This window comes from Podospora pseudopauciseta, chromosome 1, assembly GCF_035222475.1.
Source record: "Podospora pseudopauciseta strain CBS 411.78 chromosome 1, whole genome shotgun sequence".
Classification (NCBI taxonomy): domain Eukaryota; kingdom Fungi; phylum Ascomycota; class Sordariomycetes; order Sordariales; family Podosporaceae; genus Podospora; species Podospora pseudopauciseta.
In genome coordinates this window covers 3,070,930-3,087,715 of record NC_085892.1, presented here as the reverse complement: position 1 = coordinate 3,087,715, position 16,786 = coordinate 3,070,930, and the positions used below count along the sequence as shown (strand labels likewise).

General features: G+C 53.7%; 8 protein-coding genes across 8 annotated transcripts; 5 read left to right on the top strand and 3 right to left on the bottom strand.

The window, feature by feature from the left end:
* Positions 1-849: 849 nt before the first annotated feature.
* Positions 850-1,531, top strand: QC763_108460 (uncharacterized protein; the record flags this gene model as incomplete). The annotated part of the gene is made up of 2 exons (XM_062907431.1): positions 850-1,010; positions 1,096-1,531. 2 exons carry the CDS (start codon positions 850-852, stop codon positions 1,529-1,531), a joined length of 597 nt encoding a protein of 198 aa, XP_062770380.1.
* On the bottom strand, positions 1,163-3,300 carry QC763_108450 (uncharacterized protein). The gene is made up of 3 exons (XM_062907430.1): positions 2,015-3,300; positions 1,551-1,900; positions 1,163-1,341 (listed from the first exon to the last, which is right to left on the bottom strand). The coding sequence occupies exons 1-2, from the start codon at positions 2,671-2,673 to the stop codon at positions 1,672-1,674; spliced, it is 888 nt and encodes a 295-aa protein (XP_062770379.1). The 5' UTR covers positions 2,674-3,300; the 3' UTR covers positions 1,163-1,341; positions 1,551-1,671.
* QC763_108440 (uncharacterized protein) lies at positions 3,295-4,421 on the top strand. The gene is made up of 2 exons (XM_062907429.1): positions 3,295-4,054; positions 4,115-4,421. Exons 1-2 carry the CDS (start codon positions 3,809-3,811, stop codon positions 4,313-4,315), a joined length of 447 nt encoding a protein of 148 aa, XP_062770378.1. The 5' UTR covers positions 3,295-3,808; the 3' UTR covers positions 4,316-4,421.
* On the bottom strand, positions 3,711-7,549 carry QC763_108430 (uncharacterized protein). Its single transcript, XM_062907428.1, has 2 exons — positions 4,625-7,549; positions 3,711-4,571 (listed from the first exon to the last, which is right to left on the bottom strand). The coding sequence occupies exons 1-2, from the start codon at positions 7,299-7,301 to the stop codon at positions 4,465-4,467; spliced, it is 2,784 nt and encodes a 927-aa protein (XP_062770377.1). The 5' UTR covers positions 7,302-7,549; the 3' UTR covers positions 3,711-4,464.
* A 20-nt stretch (positions 7,550-7,569) lies between these two features.
* On the top strand, positions 7,570-10,327 carry QC763_108420 (uncharacterized protein). Its single transcript, XM_062907427.1, has 3 exons — positions 7,570-9,065; positions 9,119-9,811; positions 9,869-10,327. Exons 1-3 carry the CDS (start codon positions 8,537-8,539, stop codon positions 10,210-10,212), a joined length of 1,566 nt encoding a protein of 521 aa, XP_062770376.1. The 5' UTR covers positions 7,570-8,536; the 3' UTR covers positions 10,213-10,327.
* Positions 10,328-11,616: 1,289 nt separating this feature from the next.
* Positions 11,617-13,480, top strand: QC763_108410 (uncharacterized protein). The gene is made up of 4 exons (XM_062907426.1): positions 11,617-11,820; positions 11,872-12,589; positions 12,652-13,099; positions 13,156-13,480. Exons 1-4 carry the CDS (start codon positions 11,800-11,802, stop codon positions 13,295-13,297), a joined length of 1,329 nt encoding a protein of 442 aa, XP_062770375.1. The 5' UTR covers positions 11,617-11,799; the 3' UTR covers positions 13,298-13,480.
* A 239-nt stretch (positions 13,481-13,719) lies between these two features.
* ATP1 (Alpha subunit of the F1 sector of mitochondrial F1F0 ATP synthase) lies at positions 13,720-16,441 on the top strand. The gene is made up of 6 exons (XM_062907424.1): positions 13,720-14,133; positions 14,371-14,519; positions 14,685-14,741; positions 14,809-15,367; positions 15,490-16,038; positions 16,094-16,441. Exons 1-6 carry the CDS (start codon positions 14,062-14,064, stop codon positions 16,355-16,357), a joined length of 1,650 nt encoding a protein of 549 aa, XP_062770373.1. The 5' UTR covers positions 13,720-14,061; the 3' UTR covers positions 16,358-16,441.
* On the bottom strand, positions 13,746-14,048 carry QC763_108400 (uncharacterized protein; the record flags this gene model as incomplete). The annotated part of the gene is made up of 1 exon (XM_062907425.1): positions 13,746-14,048. The coding sequence occupies one exon, from the start codon at positions 14,046-14,048 to the stop codon at positions 13,746-13,748; it is 303 nt and encodes a 100-aa protein (XP_062770374.1).
* Positions 16,442-16,786: the final 345 nt, after the last annotated feature.

Here is a 16,786-nt window from a genome sequence, read left to right as displayed (position 1 = left end):
CCAGCCCCTCCATCAGTCCACGACATTCCACTTACCTCCTCGGACACCCCCTCACTATCTCACCGCCCAACTATTACCCAATTGGACAGTCATGCCAATATTGGCGGTAATAGCGGTGGTTATATACTTGAACAAATGAAAACTTCCTTTTTGGGATTCACTGAGGTGAAGAGACTTGGTTATTCTCGGATCCGGGAAGGTCTCGGTGTGTGACGGTACACCGCTCATTGCCCCTCTGACATTCACCTCGATATTCACATGTGTAGGGCCTCATCAGCTGAAGGTAGACGGGTAGATAGTCTCAAGCTCCAAAAATAAGTAAAATATTGATAAGAGATGCTCCCGGAGCAACCTCATCATATCCTCCGTGCGATAGGCTCAGCCCCATATCAAACCCTCTCGTGGCTCTCATCTGAAACCCTGAGCCGCTGTCAACAAGAGCATAACGGAGATTACAATCAAAACCATTGTGTATCACGCTTTCCAATAAATGGGTACCGCGGCTGTGATCAGGAGCAAAGATAGTGTTGCGTGACGTCAGGAGGCTTCAATTCTTCTTGCTCTCTCTAGACCGGCGGCAACTGACGGGATGAGCAATGGCTCAGAGCAACTTCCTCCCCTTTATCTGGAGCATCCAAGATGGCGGAGGACTCCGGACGAAGCAGTGAATTGTCGGAGACAACTCTCGTGACCTTTTGTTGTCAGGCTTGCGGACGAAGCAGATAGAGCAGTCTATACATTTCTCTCCTATAAATTATTCCCCAACACAAGAGAGAATTGTACCCTCCAACCAACAAAGACTTTTAGCCAGGCAACCGTCACCGATACGGAGACTCAAGACCACCAACAATGCGTCTCCCAACCGCCCTCCTCGGTGCCCTCCTAGCAGGCAGAGCCCCCCAAAACAACGACGGCCGCCCTCCCCCTCAGCCCGTCCGCATCGACCCCATCCCCGACATCCAAATCACAAACTTCCGAGCCGGCGCCGTGATCCTCTCCCACCGCTTCTAGTACGTCTATTTTCCTCCTCCCATTCCTACTCTGTCCACATATCTTTTCCCCCGTCCCATACCTTCAATACTAACCTTTCACCAGCGTAAACTTCAACATAACCTTCCCCCCCAACACCCCCCTCGAATCAACCCCCCTAACAACCTACTGCCACACAATCGGCACCTCCCTCACCGAAACAATCGGCGAGGTCCACCCACTCTGGTGCAACCGCAACACCGACTCCCACCCCACCCCGCAAGACGTCTTTTGGTCCCTCGACTTCAACGTCGAGCAGGAGACCTTCCCGAACAAGACCGTTAAGACCCCCCTCAACGCCGAGATCCTGCTCTACCGCGTCATCAGCAACGAGACGAGGATGGAGGGACGGGCGCTGCTGAGCAGGGAGGACATGCCCATGGTTGGCGAGAGCTACCCCAGGCAGATCTACCAAGGCCCGGGGAATTTCAGCGTCAAAGGAAGGAGGGTTAGTGGGGGGAGGGGGTTTATTCCCGGGGATGGGGACGGGGACGATGCTTGAGGATAGATTAGGTACCTACCTTGGGTGAAATTGATATGGTGAACTGGCTTTTAAAAAAAAGATGGGGAGTTATGAACGGTGTGAATTCATATGTTTTATGTAATGTTGATAATGGTTTATGTACATTCTTGAGGTGGGGATTAAAGAGAGACGCAGCCGCCTTCGCCGTCTTCGACAAAGACGCTGCCGTAGATGAGACCTTCGTTGAGGTTGCGCTGGTGGTAGCCAGAGTTGACGACGTCGCTGGTGCCGGTGGGCTTGCGGAGGATGCCGACTTGGTACTGGCCCTCGCCGGCGTTGTTGTTGGTCAGGGCGTTGGTCACGCTGCGGAGGGGTTCGGAGCCTCTGCTGTAGTATACACGGAGGGTGCTGTTAATTTTCATGTCAGTTTAAACCATTTCACACCCTTTTTTTTTTTTTTTTTTTTTTTTTCGCCCTGTCATGATAACCGTGATAGGGCGTGTGGGAATAAGGTAAACAAACTTTCTGACAAAGTCCAACGAGATGGCAAAGTTCTGCCACTCGTTCCTCAGGATCGGCGTGCTCCAGACCTGCCTGTTCTGCCTGTTGAGCACCTTCCACGTGTCCCTCGCCAGGCTGTTCTGCCCGAGTATGGCGCCGGCCTGAAAGTTGAACTGGTTCGCGCTGTAGTCGGCCGTCTCGTGCCATACGTTGAGGTACTCGTGGCTCAGGTTCAAGGGCCGCTGGGCGTCCCACTTGAGCGAGAAGTGGATCGTCTTGATGCCCGACGAGCCGGGGGAGTCTCGGTTGGTGTCCCCCTGGAACTGCAGGCCGGCGCGGCGGAAGCCCCGCTGGTTGTTGAAGATGGACGAGTCGTTGATGGTGACCTCGAAGGGCTTCTGGTAGGTCGGGTCGTCGAACCGGGCCGGGGGGGAGATGTCGGGGAACTGGAGGATGGAGGACCAGGGGAGGCCGGCGCCTTTGACGTAGTCGGGGTTGAAGGGGGAGGTGTTCCAGTCGTCAAAGTCGAGGGGTTCGAGGGAGGAGTCGGGCCGGCCGTCGAATACGATGGGGCAGAGGGTTTCGGCCGTGGGGGCTTGGGGACGGGGACGGCCGGGGCGGCGGATGGTGCCGGCGAGGGCGGTGCCGGCCAGGAGGCCGAGGAGGAGGGAGGGGTGCATTTTGGGTGGCTTATACAGGGAGTTAAGGATGGGGGTAATCAAGTGACTTCTCCTGAAATCCGGAGATGTAAGATGGATGGAGGTGAGAGTGGTTTATATATCCATATCATTCACCTCCGGGACGATCAACCCAGATCACATCCACGCCCCGGAATGAGACCATTCTCATTCTGTCTCCCCTCTTGCGGCTGAATGATATATTGAAGATTAGCGAGCCGGCATCGCCAACCGCCTGTTCCTACAGTAGGGAGCCGGCCCCTGGTGATCACGGAACGTCGTCCTCCCCCCAGACCAGTTTTCCTGGAAAGGACGTTCCGTGATTCCAGATTAAACGAGGTGGGGAATCTCCCCGGTGAAAAGTGTTGCCCATCTCCTGCCGCGCGATATTTGTTCCCTTTTTTCTATTTCTGGTTCAGGCTTCATCTCTCGGTGCACTTTGTTCGCAAAGTGTAGGGACTATGATCTGTTTTTTGACAGATGCGCCAGACAGCAGTTGGGTATCATTGACTGATAGTGGTGGTGGTTCGTGGAGTGCTTTCGGATCTCTTGGCAATGCTTGATCGTTCTGGGCTTTTTGCTTGGCGGATTACCCTAACCCTTCTTTTATCAGTCTTTGACACACTTCCGATATCTCCCGCAATGCGATGTTCTCCCATGACAAGATGGCTTAAGGTCTGAATACTGTCCGAGAAAGCAGTCGGCTTACCCGACTTCATCCGGCCTGCTGTCTGCCCAACTGCTGATCCCCTCTCAGCCCTGCCATTACCCCCCCTGACAAGTCCGTCTTGGCCTGGGGTAAGTGGGGCTGTGCTCTGGTATAAGTGAAGCTGGCGTGGCTGGATACGAAATACGGCCAACTTCGTCCTAGCATACCTCCTGGTTATGAGGACGTGCGGTATATTCATTGGCTTGAAAGAGGCCCAAAGCCTTGCCATGGCGATGACATATTGGGCAGACAGGAGACGGGAGTCTGCCAGTTGTTCCTGTGGCAGCTTCTTTTTGGCAGAGCTCAAAAGTGCATATAACGAGTCTATGTCCATGTTTCTTTGCTATAGGTAGCTATCATTCAACCATCCCGAGACAATAGAACAATCTGAGTCCATATTTCGAGTTCCAGCCAAACTCTAACACCAAGATGTCCTCCTCCACCAAACCCCAAAACCAACAAGCAGACATTCCTGCCTCCATCCAGGACCTCCACTGCTTCACCGAAACCAACGGCGTCATCACAACAACCATGTTCGACGTCCCCGGCTACCGTGTCGTCAAAGTCCTAGGCGCAGTTTACGGCATTACTGTCCGTTCTCGGAACTGGGCGGCAGGCATGTCGATGGTGCTGAAGAGCGTTGTGGGTGGTGAGCTCAAGTGGTTTACCAACCTGGTACGGCATTTTTTTCCCTCACCAACATCTGAATACACCAGGTAACTGACACGGAAACAGCTCTACTCGGCCAGAAACGACGCCATCTCCCGCATCGTAGCCGAGACCCAAAGCAGAGGCGGCAACGCCGTCATCGCCCTCAGATTCGATGCCGGTGACATGGGCGGGTTTGCCCAAGTGTGCGCGTATGGAACTGCTGCGGTTATCGAAAAAATCGACCAGAGCGTCGAGACCCATCCGCAACTGATTCGGACATCTTGAGTTCCAACTAGGAGATTGGCGGTGGAGAGGAAGGAGTTAATCTGTTTCTATTCATGATGCCTCATATTGTAACGTTAAAGAATAGTCATGTACCAAAACGCCGATCAATGCCCAGTAACGCCGTGTTTGCTGAACCCCGTCTCAAATTTCTATAGAATTGGAAGAATAGGCTGTATGCTCCTCTTCTTTTGAGGCTTTGCATTGGCAACCTTGATCCATTCTCCGTTGAAGGCATTGATGAGCCAGTTGGTCAACTCTGTGGCGGTTGTTAGTGTTGAGCAGTATGCGCTGTCGAAAAAGAGAACTTACTGTCGTAAACAATCCGGTTGGCGTTATGGAAATAAATCCCGTGGTCACTGTCTGGGAAGACGTGAACATCATAATTCTCAACGCCAACCATATTTAGCTTGTCGAGTAGCGTCAGGGAGTTCTGCATGTGCACATTGTCATCCGCAACACCGTGCATCATGAGAAAACGGACGTTCTGCTTCAGAGCCGTGACGTTGTTGATGGCGCTTTTATCGTAACCATGCCCGTTGGTCTGAGGCGTAAGCATGTATCTTTCGGTGTAGATGCTGTCGTAGAATCTCCAGTCGGTGACTGGGGCAACGGCCATGCCGTACTTGAAGGTCCGTCCACCATCCTGCTCGAGAGTCTTGAGGGTGTTGAATCCACCGAAACTCCAGCCCCAAATGGCCAGTCTTTCTTCGTCAACATAGCTCTTCGACGCCCAGATCTTGGCAGCAGCGATCTGATCATGGGCTTCCCACTTTCCAAGGTCCCCGCGGATGATCACACGGTTCTTGCGTCCAATGAAACCCGTTCCGCGGCCATCAACAGTTACGCACACATAACCTAAGCCGGCGGCGACATAGGATTGGTAGTCGACAGTAAACCGTTTGTTAACGCTCTGAGACCCAGGGCCGCTGTATTGCTGGAACAGAACTGGATACTTCTTGTTCTTGTCAAAGTGTGGTGGGCGACGCTCAACATAGTTGAGTTCAACACCGTCAACCTTGATGGTGCCGTAGATCTTGATAGGGAGCTCGTATTCCCTGGCACTCTTTGCCAGTTCCTTGTTCTCCTCAACCATGTGCTCGTATCTGTGTGCGTTTGCTGGAGTGCTGATAACCTTTTGCCAGGGAATGTTGGGACCTCTGTAAGATAGAAGGGCATACCCTGTCCCGGCCGAAAACGAAATGTCGTAATAGCCTTCACTGCCCGTGTCGGTCACCGCTTTCAGGTTGTTGCCCGACAGATCGACCTGGTAGACATGGCGCTGGATAGAAGATTCCTTGGTTGCGACAAAGTAGACAATGTTGTTATCCAAATCAACGGTGGAGGGGGCGTCGACAACTTCCCAATGTCCAGAAGTCAACATGATTGGTTCCGAGTTGTTCAATGGCGTGAAGTAGGCGAGGTGATCGTTGTCATCGTGGATCACCATGTCAATGTAACCGTCCTGCTCACGCCCCTTGGAGGGGTCAGCTGGAATGTACTTGGTCTTGTGCGTAATCTCGAACCAGCCACCATCGATGGCCTTGACGTCCAGCTCGCGAACTGCTTTTCCAGTGCGCGCAGCGACGTCAACAAGGACGACCCTGAGGACGTCGCTGACTCTGTTTGTTTCCTTGACGATAACTTGGCCACCAGCCCAGACCACCTCTGTGATGAGGCGATCATCATCCGCGAACCGGCCAGAGATTTCCACTGTGAAACTCTCATCGCGGGCCACGTCGTAGAACTTGAGATTGACGACGGGGTTGTGAGCACCAGCCTTGGGATACTTGATCTGCCTGACCTCGGGGTACGACTCTTCGCCGGGTGCCGGTTCCGTGCCGCTGGGCCTGGAGAGGAAGTACTGAACAGGATACTCAGGGACGCCCGTCTCGTTGGTGCGCAAGTAGGCGATGTAGTTGCCATCCTCGGACCACCAGGTAGCGCTGTTGCCCGAGAAGACTTCCTCTTCGTATACCCAGTCAGGAACACCGTTGAACACCTCAGCACCGCCATCCTTGGTGATCTGGACAACCTTGTCGTGCTTGAGGCTGCGCAGGAACAAGTTGTTGTCTCTGACATAGGCAATAGCATCGCTGGTAGGGCTCCACTGGGCAAGCTGAACGCGGACGTTTGGCTCGCCAGGAATAAGGGGCTCTGCTATTTGCATGTCGACATCGAAGACCCAGTAGGAGGCATAGAACGAGTGGCGCCAGTTGGCCTCCAGATTTGTTGCAATCAACACCTTCTTGAGGTCCTTGCTTGGCCATACCCTTCCAGGAGTGTGCGTCTGGCCGCCGAAGTCAAAGTGCCTTTCCTTGATTAACGTTTTGCTGCTCGCTACGTCCACAGCGGCATTCACGCCAGCGCTGTTCTGGGTCCGTACATCCTCAACAACGAGAAAGTCCTTTCCGGGGCCGTCCTTCAGAAGCAATAGCCCATCTTCACCGTCCGGGCTTTCGATCCAGCTTATGGAGTGACTTTCAGCACGCCAGTAGCTGCCCATAACCTGATCGAGCGTCACTTGCTTCCCAGTCCCTTGCACTACAGTCGCCTGAGGGTCGTGTTCGATCTGGGAGGCGGGCTTATAGGACTTGTGGGAAACGTAAAAGAAGAGACCGACAACCCACGCCGAGATCAAGAGCCCGGCCACGATGATCAGCGTCCTGCGCATCCCCCGGTTCATGCCATCGTTTTTGGCTGGGAAATCTTCCTCTTGGGTGCTGGATCTCCCACCGAGGAAGCGACCAGTCTCGAGGTCATTGTCGTCGTCGTCGGCCTCCTTCATGGGGTCATGGTCGTCGAGCTCGAAGTGGCCCTCCTTGGCAGCGAGGCGCTCCTCGATCCGATCGAAGACGATACTCGTGGTAGACACCGAGGACTCAGATTCGTGCGACATCCTGCCTGTGCTCTCGTCGTTGTGTTCTGGTCTGTGGAAGGGACCGGTCGGCTCATCGGAATAGGGTGCCATGCCGGGAGCGGGAGCCATTGTGACCAGCGACAGCGACAGCAACGGCCAGCAAGGTACCTAGGTACTGCAACAAGGTGCCACGAGGCGTTCCCGAAAGGGCACACAACAAAAAGTCGATGCGTACAGTGCTCTCAGGCACGAGGAATTCAGTGTAATCTTTGTATAGCAGACAATGGCACCATGCTGTGATTGGCTGCTTATTCAGGCGCGAATTGGGAAAATGTCCTTTGAGAGATGAAGCTGGAACGCGCATGCCAGTGGCACTCTGAACGGTGTGGCAGATCAGCAACTAACTCATTTAACCCTAACCCTTCCCACTATTACGTATCTCTTTCAACTTCACACATCTTGGATTCTTGGATTCTTGGCTCAGATCATCTTCAAACCTCCAAAAGCCCTCTTGAATCTTTCAATTCAGAGATGAGTGGCACGGCAAACAAGGGCTATTGTCTCTGGCCATGGAAACCCATGGCTGAGTATCGACCCGTTGACCCGAAACACCAGCTTATGCTGCTGGGCCACCCACACAACTGGCCGAGACCGCATCACACAAATGCAACTGCTCTCCCGGATCATGAGTCGCTCATCTACAGACCTCGTTCTCGTCACATTTTCGTCTATCATTCCCGGCGGTTACGCACGCTGCATTCGGGTGATTGATCCAGGCTGGTCGCCTGGTCGGTATCATTCACACCAATTCAGTTGGCCCTCATGGTCCCCCACGGAAAATATTCATGTCGCTAGCGATCTATAGATCACGCTCTTTCCTTATCATGAACAACGACCTCTCTCGGACCCAGAAACAGACAGTTCTCCACTGACTTGATGATGACTTGGTCATCAGGCCAGCCGGGACAGGCAGGCCCGGCTCTCCAGAATTGGCCTGTTCCACATATGATTCACATTATTGTAGGTTGACTGCGGACAGCTAGAGCTGCCAAATATGGCTGTGTAGGTGGTCAGTAGATCCAAGCCTATATCAACACATCGTCCCCCCAACGCGGGCATGGGCATCCCATGCCTCGGTTTTGGTCTCGTCAAACAAGGATGAAGCCGACAAGCATGGATTGTGTCTAAAACATTTTTTTTTGAGAACCGTAAAGCTTTGACAAAGAAACTCTTGCATTGTTTTTGTTTGTTTCAACTCTTTATGCAGTTTGTTTACATTCACCGAGCACTGAATCAGGAGCTTTGTCACAAAAGCTGTCCCTAGCTTACCCCTCTTCAGTTCACCCCCTGAATCACCGGTGGCGATGGCACCCTCGCGCAGTGCCAGTGCGAGTGCCAGCGTAACGTTTGAGCAGCCTCCTTCACGCCTGGTAAAGCGCAGTACCACTGCCGGACCCAGCGTTTCGTTTGCCCAGCCAGCTACAGGTAAACGTTCGGCTGGGCATAGCATCATCGGCAAGCCAAGTGTTGTCTCTTTTGAGCAGCCTCCTCAACGACGCCCGGTACCGCAACACAAGCATCACCAATCTCTTCCAGCTTACCCAGCCTACCCTACCCACGCGGTAGAGCTAGACAGCAAGGAGATCGGCCGCGCCTTTTCCACCTCCATCCCTTCAACAACATGGACATCCTCTCCCCAGCCCATAGAGCAAGGTAAACTCTGCCCTCAACTCCTTCCAAGAGAAACCGGCGGCCTCTACGGCGTGTGCATCTCAGAGCTCCTCGACAACGGCACCACCATCCCCCTCGAACCCTCCGGCGGCCGAGCCTGGGTAGTCTCCTCCGTCGTCGACCTCGGCATCCGAATGCTCGAAAGCCCCCGAGGACGCCAAGGTCAGTCCACCCTCCCTCCTCCCCCTAATTCCCTATCACTAAGCTTTATCCAGCCCTCTCCAACCTCGCCCAGAAATCCCTCCTTGTCTGGCGCGAACGCCCCATCTCCCACCATGAACCCCCCCTCCCCAAAAAAATCAACACCCCCTCCGCGGTAGACGACTTCCTCTACACCGTCCGCCACAACCTCCCCCTGATCAAACTCGACCCAAAACGCAACGGCTTCCTCGCCTGCTCCTCCACCACTTCTCTCTTCCACCTCCCCCCTTCCTTCTCGAGATTCAACCCCAAAAGCGCTGCCATCCTCCACCTCAATACCCACCTCGTCACCAAACTCTACCACTCCCGCCTCAAGTCAGACATATCCCGGCGCCACAAACGGTTTGACGCCTCCGAAGCCCAAACAGCCCGCTTCAGAAGATTAGCTTTCCATATTGCAGCAATGGTGACGCATCACCTGTGCCACCTCTTTGTCAACTACCTCCGCGATCACGCCCAGGAGGGGGAGCTGAGAGATAAAGTCACAGACGCTGATTTCATGAGGCTCGTGACAAGATATGATCCTGGGGCGGAGTGGGAGGTGGAATTTTTTGGGGGGAGGCCAAAACTTTTTGTTGATTGGGATGGGGGTGATGACAAAAGCGAAAAGGGGGCGAGTTTTGTGATAAAGAGAGGGGGAGGGAAAAACGGGAGGAGGATGGCGGCTGGGGTGGCGGGGTACAAGGTCGAGAGTTATTTGGGTGGTGGTAAGTTTTGTTCTGCGCCTTGAAGTGAAAAGAGCTGACATTTTTTGGGGCAAATAGATTTCTCTGTACCGCTGATTACCGAGGTGGAAGGAGATGTTTTTCCTATGGAAAAGTATCAGGATGTCAAGAGAAGGTATGGGGGTTCGAGGTTGACGGATTGTCACCATGGGGGGAAGAAGGTCAGTCGTAGTAAGGAGAATAGTCCTAGTGTTGGGAGTGAGGCGGAGGGGCAATTTGGTGAGGGGAAAGGGCAGGAGATTGGATCACGGGTGGCGGTGATGGATCAACCGTTGGGCTTGCCATGGAATATTCAGGGGCAGGAATACCAATTGTTGAAGCAGGCTTGCTTTGATCCTGCGGTGAGGGTTGTTAGTCCGATGAGGGTTAGGACTATGATGTGATTTACTGTATTATAAAGTTTTCTATTCTTGGTTGTATTATTAGACTGGGGGTGTTTCAGCTAGAGGATGTACGAGTTGGGCAGTTTGATTTTATACAAAATTCACCATCATGCTTTGATAGTACCTCCACGGAACTAGACTGTTGCTGTTATGGGAACGGATCTTCAAGGAACTGCACGTCCATCTGTGCACTTGAGGTGTGATTGGGGGGCTAATATTATCATGCTTCAGATCACCAGGCCAGTTGCCAATACTCGCATAGGACCACACTAGGTCAGATACCATCGACTAACATTTCACCTGTCTTGAAACCTGAACATCCGGCAAACATCACCTGGCACTACTATCGAGCATCATGCTGATCAGCAGCCCCCAAGAGACATTCCATACCGGCCAAGTCAACGTTACGTTCATCCTCCCCTCATATGAACGACCTGACCCTATCCACCGGCCACCCACAATCCGTCCATCCCCAATGCCGGGAGGGAGCCTCCCGCGAAGCCGAACAGGAGACTTCATTCCGGGTCAAACCCCATCCCGCTTTTCCCGAGTTGACTCGCATGTCAGAGCCCCCTCATGGTCGCAGCACAGCCGACCACGCAATAGATCATTCTAGGGCTGTTGCCAATGGCACACAAATAGGGAAAACAATTGCAGGCAGGTTGCACTTGCGTCGAAGGCATTCTCCTATGCTGACTTCACACCCCTGATTCTTCTCAATCCATTGGATATCAACTTCCCATAGCGACCAAAGCCTTGGGCCGGGCCAGCAGATATGCCCCCCCTATCCCAACAGTCCAACCATCCGGGGAAGGCTCCCGCCATCTTTGACCGACCAGTCCAATCCCTTCAGCAAGTGGGACTCGACGTTTTCAAACACACATGGCTTGCTTTTGCGGCGAAGCTTCGTTCGTGTCCAGCCTGTTGGGACCACTGCCCCAATCAGGAGTTGTGCGGTAAGCGCCAGCCGCCACAGGCGACCAATTGACGCGACCTACAGCCTCGCGGCAGATCCCACGATGCAGCGTGCCTGGGCTGAAGAAATACTGAGAGTTGCAATAAAACTCATTCTGCAGATTGATCTGAGGTGGTGTAAAGCCAAGATTGCGGGATGCAGAAGACCATAGCAAAATAGAAATGGAGGCTGAAGAGGCTGCATATGCCTTGTTCCAGGCCATGTGCTCTGGCGGTCCCAATTACCGCCCGTTATCCGTACTGGGCTGCTGGACTCCATCTTGGAGTCTAAAGAAGAAAAATAATCTTTGTGTCAAGTGTGGGTAGGCCGGCGAGGTTGGCTGTGATGCACCCCACACATTTGGACTTCTGGGCTTCTGGTCTGGGAGGGAACCGCCGGAGGACTTTGATATAAGAGGGCCCACAAAGACTCACCACAAAAGGAGAAAGGTAGATCTTGAATATTCGCAATTCAAGACAAGTTTGTCTTTCTCTTAGTCAAGCAACTCCAAAGAAAACATTTCAGCCGTGGTCCCCTTTTCATCAGTGGTCTGATCATATCACTGGAGCCCGCCCCGAAGTCATCGCTGACATCGCCGACCGCGCCATCAAGTGCCAAGGACCGCCAGCGCAATGTCCAGCAGCAATCAAATGGTTGGTAGTAGTCATTGGCAAGCACTACACTCCCTTCTGACAAACTGGCAGGTTGATACACCAGACCCACTGGTCTGCCCCGAACGGACCTCAACCAACACGTCGAAGACAACCTCAAGCACAGAAGGCCATACCAGTCTTGAGATGAATGTGCCCGAGGAGCCACCTAGACGCGGCTCGTGGCTGTTTGGCCGGCTTTCAGCAGCTCCTGTTCCGCTTTCTGCCCCTGCAACGCCGCCTCCGGAGCTGGAGGAAGGACCAGACAACCAGACGATGACCGGCATAGGTTGTTTGTTTTCGCAGCTGTTGCCGTCCAGACCACCTTCTCTCACTCTTGGGAGCGAAAGCAACACAGACGCCCCGAGCACCCCTAGCCAGGCGTCTGATGCCAATGATTCCTATGGTCAAGAAAAAACCCACCGTCCGAGCGAAGACTCTCTGGAGACACCCCGAGCGACAACTTCATCTCACACGCCAACTGTGACATTGTCGATACAGGCCTTAATTTTTGGCCAGGTCCCTCCGTTGACACCTGACACTCCAATCCGTACAGGGTCGAAGCGCGCTCCCGGTTCTCCATGCGCACCCCGTCCTAAGAAGGCAAGGCGCAGTATGGGTGTCGATGTCGAAGACGAGGGGTACTCTGAGGCGCAATACCAGGAGCCGGCAACTGGACAGTCACTCCAGCATATCCAGCAGCTCACCATTGATCTGGTTGGCTCTACTCGTTTTGCCATCGACCCAGGCAACACTCCGATTGCCGAAACCAGTAAGTGAACGAGACAATGAGTGGGAAGCAACAACAGAGCTGATGCTGACGAAAAGAAACAGAAACAAATACCCAAGCTGAACTACAGCTTGGGTCACACAGCTCCGGCCAGGCCATATCAACCGAACATTCTGCCAACCCTTCATTTGCCCTTGCCATTGAGTGGTTCTCCGAGGATGAGATCCTCGAACAACTATCGGTGTTCTTGGCCGCATACCGGGCTTTTCACCTCGAACCAGATGCAGCCGAACAACCAAGGGTCAGAGACCCGGAAGCTGCGCAAATGGCCAAACAAACTTTTGAGGCGATTTTTCACCCCAAGCTGAACTCGGAGGATGACAAGAAGTTCCTACTCCAAGAGGAAGAGGAAGATGTCTTGACCGTTTTTGCGATATGGGTTCGGGACATGAAGGCCTCCTCGGACGTGGATTGCGAACCCTTTGAGAATGTAGCAGACTGCATGCAAAGGGTAGCTGATCTGTCGGCGGCCCCTTTTATCCGACGATTGGTGTAAGGTTTCCGACCCTGTGATATAACTGAGTGCCGATGCTAACATTTCTCGTCAGTGTGTTCGGCGAGCCGCTGGATATCGACCTGGCTGTCCGGGAAATATCGGGGACATTGATGCCAACGTATCAAGACGATGGCATTATCGAGTGGGAGTTTGACATGTTTTCCCGTGACTTTGAGCAGCTTAGCATTAAGTGACTGGTTGAGGACAGGACGCCAAGACCGAGTATTGCGACATGAGGGGCTCATGAGGGGTTGAAGCCGGAAGATATTGAAGAATGACTAGAATGCCTGGAGCATTTTTTCCTAGGGTAATGGTGCTTTTTGTTGATAGATTGAGAATTTCTGTAAACCTGTCAATATGAAATCAAGAGCTTTTGGTGTTGCCAAGTCGATGTGGTTGGCTGATGACACCCGTGTGTGTGTGTATGTGTGATGTCGATGGCAGCTTGGATCGGAATTGGTCAGAGCTTCTTCTTGCAATTCTCCGGGATTACCCGGGAAACCAGGTGCTGAACAACCGTTGGTAAGAGCAGAGGGATATATGGGGGGAAGAGCCCCCGAGGTTTTGGCGTGACAGCAGGTTGGCCTCGACGAGAAGAAAATGCCATGAATTGACAGGGAAGGACCCCATGGTTTCGTTCGTCTACACCACCATGTCTTTTGTAGTTGCGAGAGCTGTGTCGGGCAGCTCGATCCAGCTCAGGTTTTTGAAGATGCCAGGTGGGGAACTCGGGAGCCTTGATTGAGCAAAATTCTCTCCGTCTGTTGATTGGTTGTCCCGGAGCTTCTGACCCACTCTGTGCTGGGAACCAAGGCCAACCAGTCCTTCTCGACAATTTTCCTCACGCCGGCTCTCCAATCTTCCATCAACCTCTCCGTCTAAATCTCCCCTCCACGCAATTGCAACCCGCTTGCAGTTGTTTTCCCTATTTTGAAGAGGCCCCATATACCTCGTCAGGATGTTCCGGAACGCCCTCAGACAGAGCACGCGCGCCGTGGGCGCTCTCTCTGCCACCAGCAGACTCGCTGTGGTTAGTAGCACACATCACCTCTCTCCGCCCGGCCGACCCGATCCCAATTCCATCCCTCGACGCCCCGAATCAATCTCAATGTCCCCGGCCAGTTGTCGGCGAGCTTCATGAAGCTTTTTTGTTATGCCGCCGGGGCATTGGGGCCGGTGCGCGATGGGCAATGGGCACCTCACACAATTATGCTCACTGTTTTTGCGCCCCTCTCGGTCTTCGGTTGGCTAACTGGTCCGTCCACAGCGAAATGCCGCACCCGCTACCATCCAGGCCCGCACCTTCGCCGAGGCCAAGGCCTCCCCGACTGAGGTCTCTTCCATCCTCGAGCAGAGAATCCGCGGTGTCCAGGAGGAGTCCAACCTCGCCGAGACCGGTCGTGTCCTCTCCGTCGGGTACGTTTTTTCCAGAAACACATGAGGGGCTTGGCGGTGGCATGGCTGGGACGAGGACGGGAGCAAACAGCGAAGCTTGTGTTGCTACGGCCTCATCTTGGACCCCCGCGTTCACCGCTCAAACCGTAATAGCGAACATAGACACTGACCCGAGTCCCTGAATAGTGATGGTATCGCCCGTGTGCACGGCATGGCCAATGTCCAAGCTGAGGAGCTTGTCGAGTACGTTGAGAAAAACCTTGATCCGTGCTTTTTGATATCCCAGATATCGAACTAACACCCCTGCTAGGTTCGCCTCTGGCGTCAAGGGCATGTGCATGAACTTGGAGGCCGGCCAGGTCGGTGTCGTGCTTTTCGGTTCTGATCGTCTTGTCAAGGAGGGCGAGACCGTCAAGCGTACCGGCGAAATTGTCGACGTTCCCGTCGGCCCCGAGCTTCTCGGCCGTGTCGTCGATGCTCTCGGCAACCCCATCGATGGCAAGGGCCCCATCAACACCAAGGAGAAGCGTCGTGCCCAGCTCAAGGCCCCCGGCATTCTTCCCCGCAAGTCCGTCAACCAGCCCGTGCAGACTGGTCTCAAGTCCATCGACGCCATGGTCCCCATTGGTCGTGGTCAGCGTGAGTTGATCATTGGTGATCGTCAGACCGGCAAGACTGCCGTCGCTCTCGATGCCATGCTCAACCAGAAGCGGTGGAACAGCGGCAACGACGAGACCAAGAAGCTTTACTGCATCTACGTCGCCGTCGGCCAGAAGCGCTCCACTGTCGCCCAGCTCGTCAAGACCCTCGAGGAGAACGACGCCATGAAGTACTCCATCGTCGTCGCCGCCACCGCCTCCGAGGCTGCTGTATGTCTCCCCCAAAAACCCAACCCTAAGCCTCATCAACAACCCCCAACCCTCAACCCCTTTCCCCCCTTTCTCCCACGTCCTCTCGCTCTTGAGGCTTCTTTACTGACAGAAAAATCCAGCCACTTCAATATTTGGCACCTTTCACCGGCGCTTCCATCGGCGAGTGGTTCCGTGACAACGGCAAGCACTCTCTCGTCATCTTCGACGATCTGTCCAAGCAGGCCGTTGCTTACCGTCAGATGTCCCTTCTTCTCCGTCGTCCCCCCGGACGTGAGGCCTACCCCGGTGACGTTTTCTACCTCCACTCTCGTCTCCTCGAGCGTGCTGCCAAGATGAACGACAAGCACGGTGGTGGTTCCATGACTGCCCTTCCCGTCATTGAGACCCAGGGTGGTGATGTGTCTGCCTACATTCCTACCAACGTCATTTCCATCACTGACGGTCAGATCTTCTTGGAGGCTGAGCTTTTCTACAAGGGTATCCGTCCCGCCATCAACGTCGGTCTTTCCGTCTCTCGTGTCGGTTCCGCTGCCCAACTCAAGGCCATGAAGCAAGTCGCTGGTTCGCTCAAGCTCTTCTTGGCCCAGTACCGTGAGGTCGCCGCCTTCGCCCAGTTCGGTTCCGATCTTGATGCCGCCACCAAGCAGACCCTCAACCGTGGTGAACGCGTAGGTTTACTCAATTTTCGAGAATAGAATACAGCTGACTAACACTATCCTACAGTTGACCGAGCTCCTCAAGCAGAAGCAGTACTCCCCCATGGCCGTCAACGAGATGGTTCCCCTTATCTTCGCCGGTGTCAACGGTTTCCTCGACCAGGTCCCCGTTGCCAAGATCCTCCAGTGGGAGGCTGACTTCCTCTCTCACCTCAAGACCAACGAGGCTGACCTCCTTGCCACCATCGAGAAGGAGGGTGCCATCAGCAAGGACCTTGAGGCTAGACTGAAGGACGTCATCTCCACCTTCACCAAGGGCTTCCTCGGTTAAATGCACATAATATAAAACGTTACGTCGCGGAGTTCCTGGGGCCATCAGTGAGGGAAAGGGGAGGGGTGTCTATACCGCCGAGTCCATGTGTTTCTAGAGCAGGTGTTCCGTCTCAAAAGGGTGCTTGACTGAGAAAAGGACCCGTCAGGAGGGGAGATTTTCTCCGGTGAAAACCATTGTAAAATAGAGCGTTAAGACTCAATCAAGCACTCGATTCCTTTTGTCATTGAATATGATACACGAACTGTCCCTAGGCTGTTGTCCCTAGGCTGTTTGCCTGATATGTTGTGAATACGACAATGGAGAATGCTACGTCCTTTCAAGGCCATTTGATTACGTTTCAAGGCTTACTGATACATATTTGAGGCCTGCTCATTCATATTTAAGGCCTCTTGACCATCTTTCAAGGCATCCCAAAAGAAAATAAAA